The 17,907-nt window shown below is 44.2% G+C and overlaps 1 protein-coding gene across 1 annotated transcript in view; it reads left to right on the top strand.

Moving 5' to 3' along the window:
- LOC114061023 (MICOS complex subunit Mic19-like) overlaps positions 1–17,907 on the top strand; it is a 53,242-nt gene that overhangs the window by 15,280 nt on the left and 20,055 nt on the right. Inside the window, exon 3 of the mRNA XM_027891005.1 lies at positions 11,118–11,188. Within this exon, the coding sequence (XP_027746806.1) occupies positions 11,118–11,188 (71 nt within the window). The remainder of the gene's footprint in view (positions 1–11,117; positions 11,189–17,907) is intronic.

The raw sequence follows: 17,907 nt of genomic DNA, 5'->3' as shown, positions 1-17,907 counted from the left end.
GAAGCTTGGAATGCTGTAAAATCATGGAATATCTTGATTTGGAAGGGATCCACTGGGATAATTGAGTCCAGCTCCTGGCCCTGCACAGGACAATCCCAAAAATCCCACCGTGTGCCTGAGGGCATTGTCCCCACAAGGGCGTTTCCAGATCCTACAGCAGCAGAAGGGGTGTTTTTTTCCCCACAGTGGGTTTAAGTTTCCCACTTGAGCAAATCAAAGCTGTGGGAGCTTTTGAGAGTCACGTCGGTTCTGCAGAGGGAGAAAAAGGGAGTCCAAATATTGACCCCGTCGAGTTCATCCTCGGTGCTCTCTCATGCTTGATAATGTGTTACATAAAATGAAATGCAAAAATCAAAGCTTACAAGTGCTTCCATATATTCTCAGGCAGCTCTGGGATCGATACAGGGGGATTATTTATGTGGCTGGACCTGTTGCTGGGAGGAACGAGGGAGAATTTACAAATGATCGTGGTTGGGGTTTCCGGTGTTTTGGAAAGAACTGCTCCTTGTGGCTCCTCTCTCAGTTGTGTTGTGTCATTTTGGGGTTTATTTGGGCATGATCCAAGTGTGTAACAGAGGATTTTTTTGCAGAGAAGTTGATCTAAAGGATGATGCTCCAGCCTGAAGGAGCACTGCAGGAGGGAGGCTGGAATGGGGTGAATAGCGGGAATCATCTTCAGAGCTCACAAAACATAGTTACAAATGCTTGTGGAAGTCTGCATTTGAATTATTTGGCCTCGTGCACCATCCAGCTGTAGGAATTCCGTGGATCTTGCCTGACTGAGGGCGGTGCAGCCCCTTTTTTCACTCCCAGATCAGCATTCGGTGCCAACGATTCCGCTGTGCCCCGCCGAGCCGCTGAATCGCTCTCGCAGGTCCTGGGTTTTGTGTCAGCAGGCTTTTGAGGGAGAAGCCCACCTGCCTGGGGCTTTGGCTGCTTTTCTTTCAGGAGGCAGTTTCTGAGCAGGATGGCTCTGCTGGGATCCACTGTTGGAAAGAGCGCTGGAAAACTCCCCCATTAGTTTGATTTAAACACGCTCCGAGCTCGTTTCGGTTCTCGCTTCGCCAAATAAGAGCAGAGTTCTCAGTCTGGTCTGAGTGTAAAAGCAGTTTTCTTGGATTCAGGTGCTTATCAGTCATCCAAGAAATCCCTGCATTGCTTTTCACCACGGAATTCTTCATATCCTCAGCGTTCTCGCCGTTCCAGCCCTGGTATTTCCTCGCTGCTCACATGGTGTTCGAAGCAGCTGTGAAAGACCCTCCCCGAAGCGCTTCGGCGGCTTCATCACCGCCAAAAAGTGGTGTTGATAGCTGGTTTTGCTTTTGCTGTGCAGCATCAGCTGTCAGGCAGTTGATACAAGACTTTTCTGCCTCGCTGTCCCGTGGGTGGCTTGACATGGATCATGAACTCCGCGCGGCGAGAGATGATCTCTCCACTTTGCCCCCTCCCTTCCTCTGCTGCTCGTCCTGACAGCGGCACCAGCACTCAGAGTGTTCCTGCCAGCAGCATCCAGACATCTGGGCTGACCACATGCAAATGTTAGACTGGTTCTAAATGCTAAAACTCATCCTGTTTGGGTGCTGCAGCTCATAACCCCACAGGATGAGGATTTTGGTAGTACCGATCACACTTGGTCTCGATGCTGTGACAGTTCCCCCGGGAAAGTTCCCACAAGCAGCTCAGAAAAAACCACAGGCAAAACTTCCTAAACCCATGACAGAGAGGCAGGAACAAGCCCGTGCCATGCCACTGCTCTCAGGGTTTGTTGGATTCAGGGAGACGGAATGTTTTCAAATTTCTTTTAATAACTTTACTCTCTGTCTCTGGAGGGCTGGTGCATGAAAACTGCTCCTCGTGGCAGCTCTGTGCTTCTCAAAACATGCTAATCCTGCACTCATCATGCCCCAGGGCAGCCAATCTGAGGGAGCAGGGATGGGGGGAGATCTGATCAACGGAGATAAACCAGCTACTTTCCATTTATTTGGGAGAAGCTGGAGCTAATCTGTGATTCTCTGTGTTGGGCTTCTGCCACAGGACGAATTTCAGATGCAGCCGCAGAGCAGGTTGCACATCTACAAGCCAAAAGAGGTATTCCCTCTGATACCAGATCCAGCCCTGACTGCGAGTTTACATATTTATGGAGTTGTTCAGACTGAGAGGGGCCTTGGGAGGTCCAACTGAAGCAGCACCAGCCCCGAGACAGATGAGATTGCTGAGGGCTTTGTCCAGCTGGATCTTTGATGACCTCCAAGGCCGGAGATACCACATTTTTGGATCTCTGTCCCTCTGCTCAGTTATCCCTGGAGGGAAATATTTTTCCCTTCAGCAGTTTGGAACCTCTGTGGTTTTGATTTACAACCTCTGTCACAGCACTCAGGGTCCCTGGGGCAGAGCTCAGTGCCTGCCCCTCCTCTGCCCCTCCTGAGGAAGTTGTTTCCCAGATAATTTCTCTGATTTTAAGATTTCCTCTTAAAATTTTGGGCTGTGGAGCTGCCTTGGACTCAGCACTGTCTCTGATACAGTTTTGCCAAAACAATTTCCTGGGTAACCTCAAATTATCTTCTCTTGAGTCTCCAACACCTCTGGACTTTTTTTTTTTCATGCAGCTGTGAATGAAGGTAATAGAAGACTTAAACTTAAGTTGACTTTTGTGCTGCTGTAACAAACCTGTGTGTTTTTAAATGGTATTTACGTAGCACACAGCAGGTGGATATTGGAATAAAATAGTGGAGTATCCTTAGAAGCCATTCCTGGGCAATCCTGGTCTAGTGGAAGGTGTCCCTGCCCATGGCAGGCGGTTGGAACTTGGTAATTTTTAAGGTCCCTTCCAACCCAAACCCAGGTAGGATCCCAGGATTTCAGGATTCCAGGCTCGTGCTGATCCTGGTTTGCTTGTGAGCTGCTCTGGTGCCCTGTGGCGTGGCTTTTCCTTGGCATAAGTGGCCCATAATGAACTCCATAAAAACAACCAGCAGCGGGAATTTGTCATCCTAATTCCTGCGCTGCCACCTGTACCTGATGCCACCAAGAGAAGGGATTCCCCAACTTATATTTCTCGGGCATCACCCCTGGCAGCAGCAATTCCCATTCCTGTGGGCCTCAAAGTTCTTAGCCCATTTTGGGGGGAGGCTGAGGGGCAAAATCTTCTTTGTTACGTGGAGAAATAACACCCAATTTTCGTTCTTGAGGTGAACAGCGAAAGGGGTGAGATGAGAAGGCAAATAAACAGGAATAATTCAGATGAGGCATCTTGTCTTTGGTGGGAGACATAAGTGTGGTTGTGCATTCCCACGTGCCCCTCCGAGATTGAGCACGTTTGTATTAACAACAGTGTCACAATTACATGCAGATTAGATGCTTGGCTGAATAGCTGCAAGAACTTTGAATAGATTTGTCCTTTTCACAGAGGTTTTCATTTTCTTTGGCAGCTCAGAGTGTTAACAAATGAGAGAGATCAATGTTCTACCAGGGCAGGAGAGGGAAGTGGAGCATAGCTGGGCAGAAACTTGAGAGACATTAATAGCTGCAGTTAAAAGTACCAGTTAGTGGGGCCTGAAAAAGCAGAATTGGGAGTTCAAATGAGAAGGTCACAGAATTCACTGTTTTCCTCGTTCTCTGCTGATAACTGAGTTAAGGATTTTGCCACACTGGGTGTCTCTGGCAACCACACAAGTCGTGGAATCAAACACACACAGGTGGGGAGTGAATTGTCTTCCTGCAGAGCATTTTCTGCAGGATTGGTTTGGGTTGGAAGGGACCTTAAAGATCATCCAGTTCCACCCCCCTGCCGTGGGCAGGGACACCTTCCACCATCCCAGAATCTTGTTTAGAGTGGGTCTTAGGGCTGTCCCTTCCTGTGGCATCTCCAGCAGCTTTCTTTGGGTACCTGGTTGCTGTTCTACCCCTCTGTAGAAACAGGTTTGTGGTGACACTGGGTGTCCAAAATCTTCCTTCAGTCCACAACAGTCTGTCACAGGGACAGGCTGGTCCAGATCCAGTTTCTTCCAGGTTTTGTAAAGGCAGAAGAGAGGGAATTGCACTTGGATTTAAGCCAGTGCAGGAAATATGGAGCTCTAGGCAAACTCCCCCAAAATCCTGATACTGGTCTTAGCTTTAACTTCCTTACCCTCTGCAGGCTCAGCCCAGGATCCCAGATTGCTGCCTCCCCTTCTTTTTAACTGTGAGGCTTCTCTTCCAGTTTGAATTCCCTCTCCCTGCCTTTCAGCAACTTCTCCCACTTACTACCCATAAAAGTGGGACAAAGTGAGTGCTACAAAAGCTCATCCCCCGATCTGTCCCTGCAGCTTCGGTCTCTTGTTGTCCTGAACATCCTCGTGAAGGGGTTGAAGCCTCTCATTTAGGGGTCTTTGGGTGCTTCTCTGAAGGTGTTTTTTGTGCTGGAATCCAGCATTGCTTTTATGGAATGATGCTCCATTTGCATAGATTCCCACAAAAGCTGGATGGCTCATTATTCCCAGGCACACAGAACCTTCTGGTCCATCCGGTGGGTTCTGCTGACAGTCCCAGTGAGGGCAGTCAGTCCCCTTCCTTCCAAAATTAGCTCATTACAGGATGTGAAAACAAGAGTATAAGTGTTCCATAGGTTCCCTGGATGAGGAATTGGACATCCTTAGGTTCATCTCTGGAGTGGAAAACTGCAGCAATTGGCCGACTGGAGCAGCTGCATCAAATGAGAAGAGTCATGATTTGTATAAAAAACAACTTATCTAGAGATTCAGGCAAAGGCCTGATCTGATGACATTTCATAAGGGATTACTTCAGCCATAGATCATTTGGAGGCACAATGAAGATGCAGTATTACTTGGGAATCTGGATGATGTTTTATGGTCGGTTTTCCGTGGCTTATTAAAATCAATGCGGTGACAAGCAGAGGTTTTGAATTCAAATGGAAGCGCCATGAAAGTGGTCATATTTATAAAGCTGTGATGTGATACAGTTTGGAATTTGGGTCTATGTGGACACAACAGTGGATGGCCTTACTCTCTCTTTATTATTTCTTCTTCCCTAATTCCTCCCCTCCTCGCTCACTTTGTGCTTTCAGTGGCAGTTTCACGGATTAAACTTGACTGGATGCTTTAAGTTTATTTCTTCTACCAGTTAATCTTGTCCAGAGGAGGCCGTGGAGATGCTCCCAGGGCTGGATCCCTCTGCTCTGGAGCCAGGCTGGGACAGCTGGGAATGTTCATCCTGGAGAAGAGAAGGGTCCAGGGAGACCTGAGAGCCCCTTGCAGGGCCTGAAGGGGCTCCAGGAGAGCTGGAGAGGGACTGGGGACAAGGGATGGAGGGACAGGACACAGGGAATGGCTTCCCAGTGCCATTTAGGGGGGATATTAGGAAGGAATTACTGTCTGGGACTGGATTTCCCAGAGAAGCTGTGGCTGCCCCTGGATCCCTGGGAGTGTCCAAGGCCAGGTTGGACAGGTCTCTGAAAAACCTTGTGTCAGTCCTGAATTTGGATTAAATGGGTGAAACAACTTCGTTTTGGCTTCGGAAATCTCCTCTTTTAAGGCCACTCAGATCCCAGGCTGCGTGTCAACAGAACTGATTAAAACAAAATGCCTCGTATTATCCACGAGTGGGTTTGTTAAACGTCCTGAGATGAAATGGCCAAAAGTACAATTAAGGGTGGGGGGAAAAAAAAAAGCAAAAAAAAAAGCAAAAAAAAAAAGCAAAAGCTTAACTGCAGCAGAAATGGATTTAAAAAGAGAGGCAAAGAAAACTTTCCAATTTGCCATTCAGGGAACAAGGATCATCTTTGCCTGTGGATGCTTTTGAGTCCTTCGGTGGGGGAGGATGAGAAGGCAAAAAAGAAGTCTTTAAATTAAAAATTTCCCCCCTGCTTCTCAGAGGTGCCAAACAGCCCAAGCTCCTCCTTCCTTTGGTGGGTGGAGCAGGTGCTGAGCTGAGCAGGAGTCAAGCTGGGCTCATTTTTGTCTTTCCCAGCTCTAAAACTCAAAGCAGAAAGGGGCAGATCCCTCTCCTTTGTGGGGAAGTCAAAAGGCTTTTTCTCTTTGTCAAATGAGCTGTTAACGACGTAACTTATTAAATTTAATTTAAAAAAAATGAAATAAAATAAAATAATTAAACGGATTGCACGGATGTTGCCCTCACATTGAATCTGTTCAGGGATTTAAGAGCCCAAAGGGCTTGAAAGCAAAAAAAAAAAAAAAAAAAAAAAAAAAAAAAAAAAAAAAAAAAAAAAAAAAAAAAAAAAAAAAAAAAAAAAAAAAAAAAATTCAATGCCAAAGTGAGTAATGGTATTTTCTGCAGTGAAAACCCTTTCACCAGGTTTTTAATAAAATAGTGCATATAGGTGATGTGTCTCTGGCGAAATTAAATGAGGGATCTCAAGTTCTCCTGGTCCTTTTGATAATCTTTTATATCGGCTTGGATGACACGAGATCTTTCAGAACTTTGCCTGGCTGCAAATCTGAAGATTTTCAGCGCAGGGTAAAACGTGTGCTTTGTGCTTTGAGGTCCCCCATGCAGACAAAACACTGACCTTCTGAGGGGCTGGAGGAATTTATTTTCTTACCCAGGCCTTTGAAATCACAGCTGTCAAGCGAAATAATTCTTCCCTTATTCCTTCATAATATGCTCCTGAAGAAGCTCCTGCTCTCTCACTTTTGTTCAGGGGGAGATTATTTCAGGGGCAGCCAAGGTGAAAAGGCTTGGGCCCGTGGTCAGATCTCATTTTTCTCTACCTGAATTACGGTGTTATTTATATTTGCTGTGGCTCTGTGTATTTATCAGGGCAAATTGGATAGATTTTAGATTGAAATGGAAGTTCTCTTTGACTTCTCTTCCATGGGGTGTTTCTCTCAGTTCCCTGGTTTTGAAGGTGCCTCCGAAACGGGCACCGCTTGTCACTCCGTTTGGTTGCAACACGTGAATGATCTCTGAGCCAAAACCACTGGAATGGGTTGGGTTGGAAGGGACCTTCAAACTCATCCCATTCCACCCCTGCCATGGGCAGGGACACCTTCCACTAGCCCAGGTTGCTCCAACCTGGCCTTGGACACTCCCAGGGATCCAGGGGCAGCCACAGCTTCTCTGGGAAATCCAGTCCAGCCCCTCCTCACCCTCCCAGCCAGCAATTCCTTCCCAGTATCCCCCCTAAATGGCACTGGGAAGCCATTCCCTGTGTCCTGTCCCTCCATCCCTTGTCCCCAGTCCCTCTCCAGCTCTCCTGGAGCCCCTTCAGGCCCTGCAAGGGGCTCTCAGGTCTCCCTGGAGCCTTCTCTTCTCCAGGGGAACATTCCCAGCTGTCCCAGCCTGGTTCCAGAGCAGAGGGATCCAGCCCTTGGAACATCTTCCACGGCAACCGAGAGAACTTTAAAGAAGAGAAGAGAAGGTGTAATTCAGTAAGTGAAGACCATTCCATGATTCAGATGCCTAGGGACCTCAATCACAGAGATAAAATCATTAGGCTGTAATATTTACTCCAACTTTAGTGCCTTATTTAGTTAAAAGAATCCCAGGAATACCTATGAAATATGTATATATATATATATCTGGGATGTAACAAACACAGCTGAGTTTTGTGTGTTCATGCACAGGGTGTTTGATGCAGAATGTTGTAGGTGCTGTTGCATTTCTCTTTCCTCCATCCTCCACTCTGGGGAGAAAACAGCTGCTTTAGGTACTTCTGCTGAAGCTTGTGAAGATGCACAGCCCTTTTGCAGGTATTTTGTCACTGAGAACTGAAACTTTTTTCCTCCTCTTTAAGTTAAACAGTGTGTTGGATATGCAGAATATATGTCCAGAATAAAACACAGGATGGTTTGGGTTGTAGGGACCTTAAAGCCCATCCAGTCCCACCCCCTGCCGTGGGCAGGGACACCTTCCACTATCCCAGGCTGCTCCAAGCCCCATCCATCCTGGCCATGGACACTTCCAGGGATGGGAATAATACATTTATATTTATCTGGAGACTGAAGAAGTGATATTATAACATCATTTTTACTCTGTATTTAGGGAAATGACCATTGCCCTTTTATCTTGAGGATTAGGGAGGGCTCTTTAAATGAAACTTCATCTCTGGATTATAAAAGTTTATCTTTAAAGTAGAACTTGAGTGAGTTTCAAAGCAACACCTGAGCCAAGAAACACAGCACAGTTCATCTGAGATAACAAATGATTCCTTGATAGCTCAGGTCTCCTGCAGGATTAAAACTTCTTGGCATAGATAGCAGCTCAGTTGATCACTTGAACTGCAATTAAAAAGTGGAGCAAGTACACCCAGAATATTGTCTTTGTGTCAGAAACGCTCCCTCATGCTTGAAAATGATAAAAAATTGCAATCGATCCTTACAACTGTTGTGTTCATCTTTATTGATCAGGCCAAAGAAAGATAAATCACAGCCCAAATAAGATTATAGTGGATGTTGGTGTGGGAGGGGACGGGGGGGGGGGGTGATGGAGGACTATTCATCATCTCAGCCCCTGACCCGTCCCCGCTCGCCCCGTCCGCAGTCGCCGCCTAATCCCGGACCTATCGATTCCATCTCCATCCCGGGAACCTGGCTGTCACTGGGCAGCTGGGATTGCTGAGCGCCAGGGGGGGGTCACTGCCGTGAGCAGGATTTCATCTGCAGTTTTCTCAAAGCCCAACGATGATTTATGAAAAAATAAACGACCCCCCACGTTCCGCGCGTGGAAACCTCGGTCCCGGGGACGGATGAGTTATTAGGGCTGGAATGTGGGAGGCAGGAGAGCAGCAGAGCCCTGTGCTCTCGGAGATCTGGGCCTGACCTTTGACTGCAGCAGGTCTTGGCCAATTTGTTACAATTTGTGGTCAAAATATTAGCCTTGCAATGCAATTTTAGCCGTGCCTGGAGCTGGCAGCTCATTCCGCGATTTCGGTGCGTTCCGAGATTATAATTCACGAGGAGGAAACCTTGGGAGATGAGATCTGTAAGTGGGAAAGAAAAATGGTTTTTTTTTTCCCTTTTATTTTATTTTTTTTTATTATTTATTTTTGTTTTGTTTTGTTCTGAGTCTTTTGGAATGTCATTCAGTTGTTTTTGCTGGAGTTTGCCCTCTTACCTGCCCTCCTCGTAACACGATTTGGCACAGATAGATGTTGCTGAGGGCATGTTTACTAACCCAGTGACCACAGGCCCTGTGTCATTGTTGACTTTTACACAAGAGTGATCTCTCCATTTACAGGCTTTTCCCTAAAAACGTTGTGGCCTTATTGCTTTTTCATACATCAATGTCTTGAACAAATAGGGCTGGTCACTTGAGCCAGCATTAAAATTGGAATGACATTTTCCATGGACTGCATTTTGCCTTCCATGTCTGTCATAGGATTATGGAATGGTTTGGATGGGAAGGGATCTTAAAGAGCATCTCATTCCATGCCCCCCTGCCATGGGCAGGGACACCTTCCACTCTCCCAAGGTTGCTCCAACCTGGCCTTGGATGCGTCCAGGGATCCAGGGGCAGCCACAGCTTCTCTGGCAAATCCAGTCCAGCCCCTCCCCACCCTCCCAGCCAGCAATTCCTTCCCAATATCCCATCTAAATGGCACTGGGAAGCCATTCCCTGTGTCCTGTCCCTCCATCCCTTGTCCCCAGTCCCTCTCCAGCTCTCCTGGAACCCCTTCAGGCCCTGCCAGGGGCTCTCAGGTCTCCCTGGACCCTTCTCTTCTCCAGGGGAACATTCCCAGCTCTCCCAGCCTGGAACATGTTAAATATTGTAAAGATTCACAACCAATATTGAGGCACTGATGACTTTAAACCAGGAGGTAAAGTTGTAGGTTGTTAAAATGAGGATTCAGAAGGGTTTGATGGAATCCCACAGGGTGTGACTGTGAGAGTTTGGTTGCCACATGGCCACGACTCCCCGGGGGTTCCTGATGACTCAGAGCTCCAGAGCGGTTCTTGCGAGTGCCAGCCCAACCTTTCTGCATCTCCACGACCGGTTTCCACCATCAGTCAGAGAAAAAAAAAATGGTTTTAGGGGGAAGTTTTGAGCTGCTTTAACTTTTCTTTATTCCTCCAACTGTGCAGCCAGGTGCTTCAGTTATTAGAGCTGAAATCCAACTGTGCCGAGGCTATAAAAACCTCCTGAAAAATGCCAAGTGTGTATTATTTAGACATGAGGCATCACAACATTACAGTGATTTGTCTTTGGATATGGGATCAGAGAATTCTTTAGCTTGGAAAAGACTTTTAAGATCATTGAGTCCTGCTGTTCCCTCAGCACTGCCAAGGCCACCGCTGCCCCACGTCCCCAAGTGCCACATCCACAGGGATTTGAAATCCCTCCAGGGATGGGGGACTCCACCCCTGCCCTGGGCAGCTGTGCCAGGGCTGGACAACCCTTTCCAGGAAGGAATTTCCCCAATATCCCACCTGAGCCTCCCCTGGCACAGCTTGAGGCCGTTTCCCCTTGTCCTGTCCCTGTTCCCTGGGAGCAGAGTCCGACCCCCACCCCGGCTCCAACCTCCTTCCACAGAATTTTAGGGAGCCTGAAGGTCCCCCCTGAGCCTCCTTTTCTCCAGGATGAGCCCCCCCAGCTCCCTCAGGAGTTCTGGATTTTTTGCCTGATTTTCAAAATTAAAATGAAAATGAAAATTAGCAACCGATTGAAGCGACCTGAAAGTTTGGCCTATCACAGTAACTCCCTGCAGAGGCATTTTTAAGGTGAAGGCTAAAAGGGGAAGTTAAAAATTTAGTTAATTTACTGTGTGAAGTTTGGCTGAAGTAGCACCTGTAAACCAGATGGGGAGATGAGTGTAAGTAACACAAACAGGGACATGGAAAAGAAGGAAGGATTCAGTATTTTGATTTTTCTTTCTGATAAAGAAGCCTCCAGGAACACCTTGTGCTAAATATGGGATTCTTACTCCGTGTCTCTTCAGAATTCCCTCTCTCCTTCATAACCTCCCAGAACCAAGAGGACACACCTATTTAAAAAGTAATCTTTGAGATTTTGTGTGTATTTCATTTCATGGTCAGGTTTTGAGGGTTTTTTTGAGCAACTTAAGTGGATAAAATACCCAAATTAGCTGTATTTACTTTATATTATGCTGCATATAAATGATATCATTTGAAATCTGAATTTAGTTTGTTTTCTTCCCTTCCCAGAGTGCCCAGTTCTACAAAGTCACCACAGAGCAATACCAAAAAGCTGCTGATGAGGTGTCATCTCGGTTCAAGTAAGTCTGTTCACCTGGGTTGTTTTTTTTTTTTTATTCTGGCAGCTGGAGGAGTTTTTATCCACATTAAAATGCACAATAATTCCCCTTTTCCCCCGTCATAGATCCTATCAATCCATTCTGGTTGTTGAAAGGAGGGAATTTGGAAGAATTTGGGAGCCACTGTATAGAAACCATAAGCTGCATAGAAATGGGATGCAGAGTTAGTAGATATTAATTAATTTGTGGTCGATAAGAAGCACGAAATACTCTAAAAATATATTCCCTTTCTCTCGTGGAGCACCAAAAACGTAGCTCTGACTTTGCATTACAATCGTATTCATCCCGTGCCTGCGTGATGGGAGAGATTTAAATTAGGGGCTTCGCTTTGCCCTGAACAGTGAAGGTCAAATTAAATAATTTTTATTAGTCCTGAAGATGGTTAAATGAAGATCCAGTAATTGATGGATCAAAGGGACGGTGACCCCTGGCCTTGGCCTCTTCCCTTTTGGCTGGTTCGTCCCCGAGGCAGAAGGTTCCATTTATCATTTTACAGTGAGGAGACAGAGGGAACTTTTCACACCCTTTCTCCTCTCTGCTCTATCCCTGCATAAAGTGAATTATTCTGCCGCGATTTTCGCGTTTCGCTGGAGGGATTTTCTTTTGGTCCGTGTTTTGTTTCGACTCTGGGTGAGAAAATCCCTTTTGAGCTGCTGATAATGGCCCTAATAAAATCTTTAAGTGTGAGATATAAACCTCATTTTGGCTCTCAGTATCCCGAATTGTTCGATATCCTCTGGTGTGTCTGTAAATCTTTGTCCTGGTTAATGGTGCAGGGTGTGCTGAGGACTGAATTTATCTGTCCCTTAACAAGGTGACCACTGATCAAGGTCTGATTTAAGCCTAATTTGGAGGGTTTCCCGTGATATCTGCAAAAAGCAGGTAGGTTGTGATGAGATCCCTGTTAAGTGGGAGTCTCCTCCCTGTTTAGAGAGGTTTTTAAATCTCATTCTCGCCTAATTTCACTTGCATTATTTCAGACTGGGAATTTTAAATACAGATACTGAGGGACCAGCTCAGATGCTCTGGCTGGGCTTTGTGGCCAGAGGTGGGAAGTGGCTTTGGGATTGGGTTTTTTCCTCTGATATGTGAATGATTTCCCAGGTAAATCAGATATTTTGGGGTCCTTTTTTGCACAAATGGAGCTGGTAGGTATTGCAGAGGTCAGTCCTTTGCATGAAGTAATTTTAAGAAAATAATTCTCAAGGACGTTTCAGCCAATCTGCATAAATCAGAGTATTTTCCGAGAGGAATTTGGGGAGCAAATCACACTCCAAACACTTAATAAAACAGATCTTTTCTTAATTTTCTAGATTTTAAATCACTTGTTTGACTGGTTTTTGCTGTAATGCCACTACTGCAGTTGCTGTGTTGTTTTTGCACCTGAAACCACATTTCCTAAATATTATTTGGGGCTTTTGGATCAGTGGGTTCAGTATTGGTCCATTGACTCTAAAAAAAAAAAAAAAAAAAAGGGAAAAAATAGGAAGTAAAAAGGGAGAAAATTAGGAAGTAAAAAGGGAAGTTAAAGGGGAAAAAATAGGAAGTAAAAAGGTAAAAAATTAGGAAATAAAAAGGGAGAAAATTAGGAGGCAAAAATGGGGAAAATAGGAAGTAAAATGGAAAAAATAGGATGTAAAATGGAAAAATTAGGAAGTAAAAAAGGGGGAAATTAGGAAGTAAAAAAGGGGAAAAAAGGAAGTTAAAAGGGGGAAATAGGAAGTAAAAAGGGAAAAATTAGGAAGTAAAAAGGGGGAAATAGGAAATAAAAAGGGAAAAAATTAGGAAGTAAAAAGGGGGAAATAGGAAATAAAAAGGGAAAAAATTAGGAAGTAAAAAGGGGGAAAATACCAAGTAAAAAGGGGAAGTTAAAGGGGAAAAAATAGGAAGTAAAAAGGTAAAAAATTAGGAAATAAAAAGGGAGAAAATTAGGAGGCAAAAATGGGGAAAATAGGAAGTAAAATGGAAAAAAATAGGATGTAAAATGGAAAAATTAGGAAGTAAAAAAGGGGGAAATTAGGAAGTAAAAAAGGGGGAAAAAGGAAGTTAAAAGGGGGAAATAGGAAGTAAAAAGGGAAAAATTAGGAAGTAAAAAGGGGGAAATAGGAAATAAAAAGGGAAAAAATTAGGAAGTAAAAAGGGGGAAAATACCAAGTAAAAAGGGGAAGTTAAAGGGGAAAAAATAGGAAGTAAAAAGGTAAAAAATTAGGAAATAAAAAGGGAGAAAATTAGGAGGTAAAAAGGGGGAAAATAGGAAGTAAAATGGAAAAAATAGGCTGTAAAAATGGAAAAATTAGGAAGTAAAAAAGGGGGAAATTAGGAAGTAAAAAAGGAATAAATAAGAAGTGGAAAAAAGGGGAAAAATAGGAAGTAAAAAGGGGGAAAATTAGAAAAGAAAAAGTGATAAAAATTGGAAGTAAAAGGGGGGAAATTAGGAAGTAAAAAGGGGAAAAAAGGAAGTAAAAAGGGACAAAATAGGAAATAAAAAGGTAAAAAATTAGGAAGTAAAAAGGGGGAAATTAGGAAGTAAAAAAGGAAATAAATAAGAAGTGGAAAAAAGGGGAAAAATAGGAAGTAAAAAGGGGAAAATTAGAAAATGAGCAATAAAAATAGGAATTAAAAGGAAGGGAAATTAGGAGTAAAAAGGGGGAAAATTAGGAAGTAAAAGGGGAAAAATAGGAAGCAAAAAAGGAACAAATAGGAAGTAAAAAAGGGAAAAAAGGAAGTAAAAAGGGATAAGATAGGAAATAAAAAGGGGAAAAATAGGAAGTAAAAAGGGAACAAACAGGAAGTAAAAAGGAGGAAAGCTTTGCTAAGGCAGGATCCGATTGCTGCAGGTCGCTGGGATTGCAGGTTCTGAGGGCAGCATTGACAGACACAACTGGGGTGTTCCTACAAATAATTCCACTTTATTGAGACAGGTCTGCAATTTGTCACCGAGTTTTATTGAGAGGACTGGAATTTCTTCCCCTTTTTAAGCTGCACCTCTTTAAAGACTCAAGTGGGTGCTGTTATTACATCGTAAATATTTATTGGGTTTTTTTTATACAATTAGACCGCAATTAAGTACCAAGTTTTATGGACTTGAATTTCTTCCCCCTTTTTAAGCTGCATCTCCCTCAAGAGCGAGGAGAAGTGGACACTATTGTTATATATTGAATATTTCTTAGGTTTTTTTATACAATTAGTTACCAAGTTTTGTTGAGAGAACTTGAATTTCTTCCACTTTTTAAGCTTCCCCTCTTTCTAGAGCAAAGAGGAGTGGATCCAGCTATTATATATTGAATATTTCCTGGCGTTTTCTTATACAATTAGCCATGTAGTTTTATTGAGATAACTTCAATTTCTTCCCCTTTTTAAGCTACACCTCTCTCAAGAGTGAAGAGAACTGGGTACTGTTCTTATATAGTAAATATTTCCTGTTTTTTTTATATACAGTGAGTCTACAATTAATTGCCAAGTTTTATTGACTTGAATTTCTTCTCCTTTTTAAGCCACAGCTCCTTCAAGGGTCAAGTACTATTATTATATATTAAATATTTCCTGTTTTTTTAATACAATTAGGCTGCAATTAGCTGCCAAGTTTTATTGAGAGAACTTGAATTTCTTGCCCTTTTTAAGCTACACCTCTTCTTAGAGTGAAGTTGATACTATTATTATATATTAAATATTTCCTGGGTTTTTCATGCATTGAGTCTACAATTAATCAAGTTTTATTGACTTGAATTGCTTCCCCTTTTATGCTACATCTCTTTCTAGAGTGAAGTGGACACTGTTATTATATATTAAATATTTCCATTTTTTTTCCTTATACAATTAGTCTGCAATGAGTTTTATTGAGTTTTATTGAAAGAACTTCAATGTTTTATCCCATTACGGAGATGTCTCTGTTGTAAATGAGAGGTTTGCACAAGAAAAAAAAAAGAATGCTGTGTTACAGGAAGAGCCAGGCTCTGGGCAAGGATTTGAGCTTTTCCTAATCAAATTGCACCTTTGGGTTGTGGGTTTGGTTGAGTTTGTGTTTTTTTTCCCTTTAATTTGAAGCGGGGAAGTTCGGTGACATTTGTATTCCCCTGTGGAATTCAGAGCCAGGGAACATCTTCGTTGTTCATTTAGGAGCAGAGTAAGCAGGCAGGGCAGAGTCAGCCTAAAACAAACGTTTTTGTCTTCTCTGGGTTTTGATTCCTTGTGGGAGATGTGGAATTCTGGTGCTTTTTCCGGAATGTCCTGCCATTCCCCTCCTGCTCCGCTGCTCTCACTGACAACATGGAGTTGCTGATGGTTTTTGGGGCAAAAAGCTTTGTCCCCACCCCCAGGGCCTCTTTGGGGATTGCCTGATCCTCCTGGTGGTGAGGTTTTGCCCACTAATGTAATGAATTCCCCAGATTTTGCTCGAGGAATAATGGAATAATTTGTCACTTCCAAACCCAAATTCTGCATTTCGTGCATCGCAGCACTGTGGTTCTGATCTCTGTGGAGATCAGAACCACAGAATGTCCTGAGCTGGAAGGGAAACCACAGGGATCGTTGATCCAACCCCTGGCTCTGCCCAGGACAACCCCAACAATCCCACCCCGTCCCTGAGAGGGGAATTCCTGGAGGAAATTATCCGGCACTAACAGCTGTAATCATGGAGGATCCCTGGCAGCATTTGGAAGTTGAGGTGTTTGTTCTGAATCCCAGATTTTGGTGGCTTTATTCCCCCTTACTGTGAGACTTTTGGACATGAACCATCAGGAGGAATTCCTCTGGGGGAGCAGTTTGGATAAACACTGGAAGGTTTGGGATTTGCTCAGGCTGCTTCAGGCAGTGAAACCTTCACACATCATCCCAGACATTTTCAGAGAGGTTTTACGGACCAGATCGATCCATTTCAGGTGATCCTGGATCGTTTCCATCGCTCTGATGGGCGTGGGGACTCATCTCCTGGAAAATATCTTCAGCAGGAATACGTTTGATTTGACCCAGGACGGAATGAATGGGGATAAATGACAATTCATCAGCCTTCCTTTGATTGCTGACTTCTGTGTCGCAAGGCTTGCTTTCTCAGTGTTTACTGAAAATGAAATTTAAAGCATCATTATCGCCAAAGAATTGGAAAGAACCTCAAAGATCATCCATGGTCTGGGGACCGTGGGCAGGGACACCTTCCTGTGTTCGATGCTTGTCTGTAAATATTTGAAATACTGGGAGTATTCCCTTGAAGTTGTGTTTTAACTCATACTCTTTTGAACTGTGAGTGAAGCTGAGGGAGCGTGTCGTGAAGCCACATTAAATGAATAACAGTGACACTGCTGGATCTTCAGATATAATTGTCTCACAGAGCAGTGATGCTGATTTTCTGGACATTGGGAAAAAAAGGATAGAGAGGAAATAACCTTTTTATTGACAACATCGCGGCGAGTCCAGGGGAGTGGGGCTTTATTTCGCTGTCCTCATTACCCCTCTGATGTTGGGGCACATATGGTGACTTTGAAGCGACTCTTCTTCACTGTAAATTAGGAATATTGATAGTTCCTTAATGCAAATGTCCTCAGTGACTCTCCTGTTGTACTCCCGTGCTGCTGTAACACAGAAATCCGTGTTGCAGAGAGCCAGGCAAATCACTCCTGCCTTGTTTCTGCTTGTGCAGGTCCCCTGGTGAGAAACTTTCGGTTTCTTAGCCATCCCTTTTGTGTCTTAATTAGAGTTAGAGAATCCCAGAATGGTTTGGGCTGGAAGGGAACTTAAAGCTCATCTTGTTCCAGGGGCAGGGACACCTTTCCACCAGAGCAGGTTGCCTCAACCTGGCCGTGAATTAACAGCGGCTGCTCTTGAAAACTGAAGTTAAAAGTACAGAACATCAATTATTTGTGAAAACCCTACCTAGTGTTTCTTCAATAACAGAAAATGGAAAGCTATTAAAAATGCTTGGACAGATCCTTCAGGCTTCCTGCCTCTAGTTAAGCTCCCTTTGCTCGGCCAAGGACGATGAGCTCCACGCAGGAACATCCTGAATTAATCTTTCCTCCTGCAAATCCAGCGAGCATTTGTGGTGCTCTGTCGTGAAACAATCATTTCAGTGCTGTTTGCCCTGCTGGTGCTGTGGCTGGGAGTGGGATGGAATTATTTTGTCACGTGTGGGGATGATGATCCCAAGTTACTCCTGGCATCCCGCAGAGAAGAGTAAGCTGTTGGTAAATTATTCTGGGAGTGCCCAGTATTAAATAACCACCAGCTCGGCTCGGCCCCCAGAGCTTTTCACAGCTGCAGAGCTACTTGAAGGTCTTGTTTCTCTTTCTTTCTGCTCCTCCAGCTCTTCACAAACAGCTGTGCTGGCACCGGGAGAGTTCCTTACCCTGATTTGAGTGGTGCTGTTGACTGAGCTCTGACACGTTACACTCCACAAGCATCATCTTTGAATGTTGGGTTTGTTTTTTTTTAAATAAACCAGAATGTGGTTTATTTATTTGCTCAGTTCTTTCAGCCAGGACTGAATCCTGATGGATTCAGCCGAGGGGCAGAGCTCATTTAAGGAACGTGTTTGACTTTGTTCTACGACTTGATCCAAGAGATTTTGTTTTGCCCCGGCTTTCCCTCAGCTGATGAAACCCTTCACATCATGAATTCCTTATTCACGGCCTTGGACTGGAGAGGCAAGCAAGAATTAGGAATTTCTGCCTTCCAGTAGCTCAGCTTAG

Source organism: Empidonax traillii, unplaced genomic scaffold (genome assembly GCF_003031625.1).
Source record: "Empidonax traillii isolate 1590-97213 ecotype Southwest subspecies unplaced genomic scaffold, ASM303162v1 scaffold306:size632451, whole genome shotgun sequence".
Lineage (NCBI taxonomy): Eukaryota > Metazoa > Chordata > Aves > Passeriformes > Tyrannidae > Empidonax > Empidonax traillii.
The sequence above is the reverse complement of the archived record's forward strand: the minus strand, read 5'-3'. Positions and strand labels throughout refer to the sequence as shown.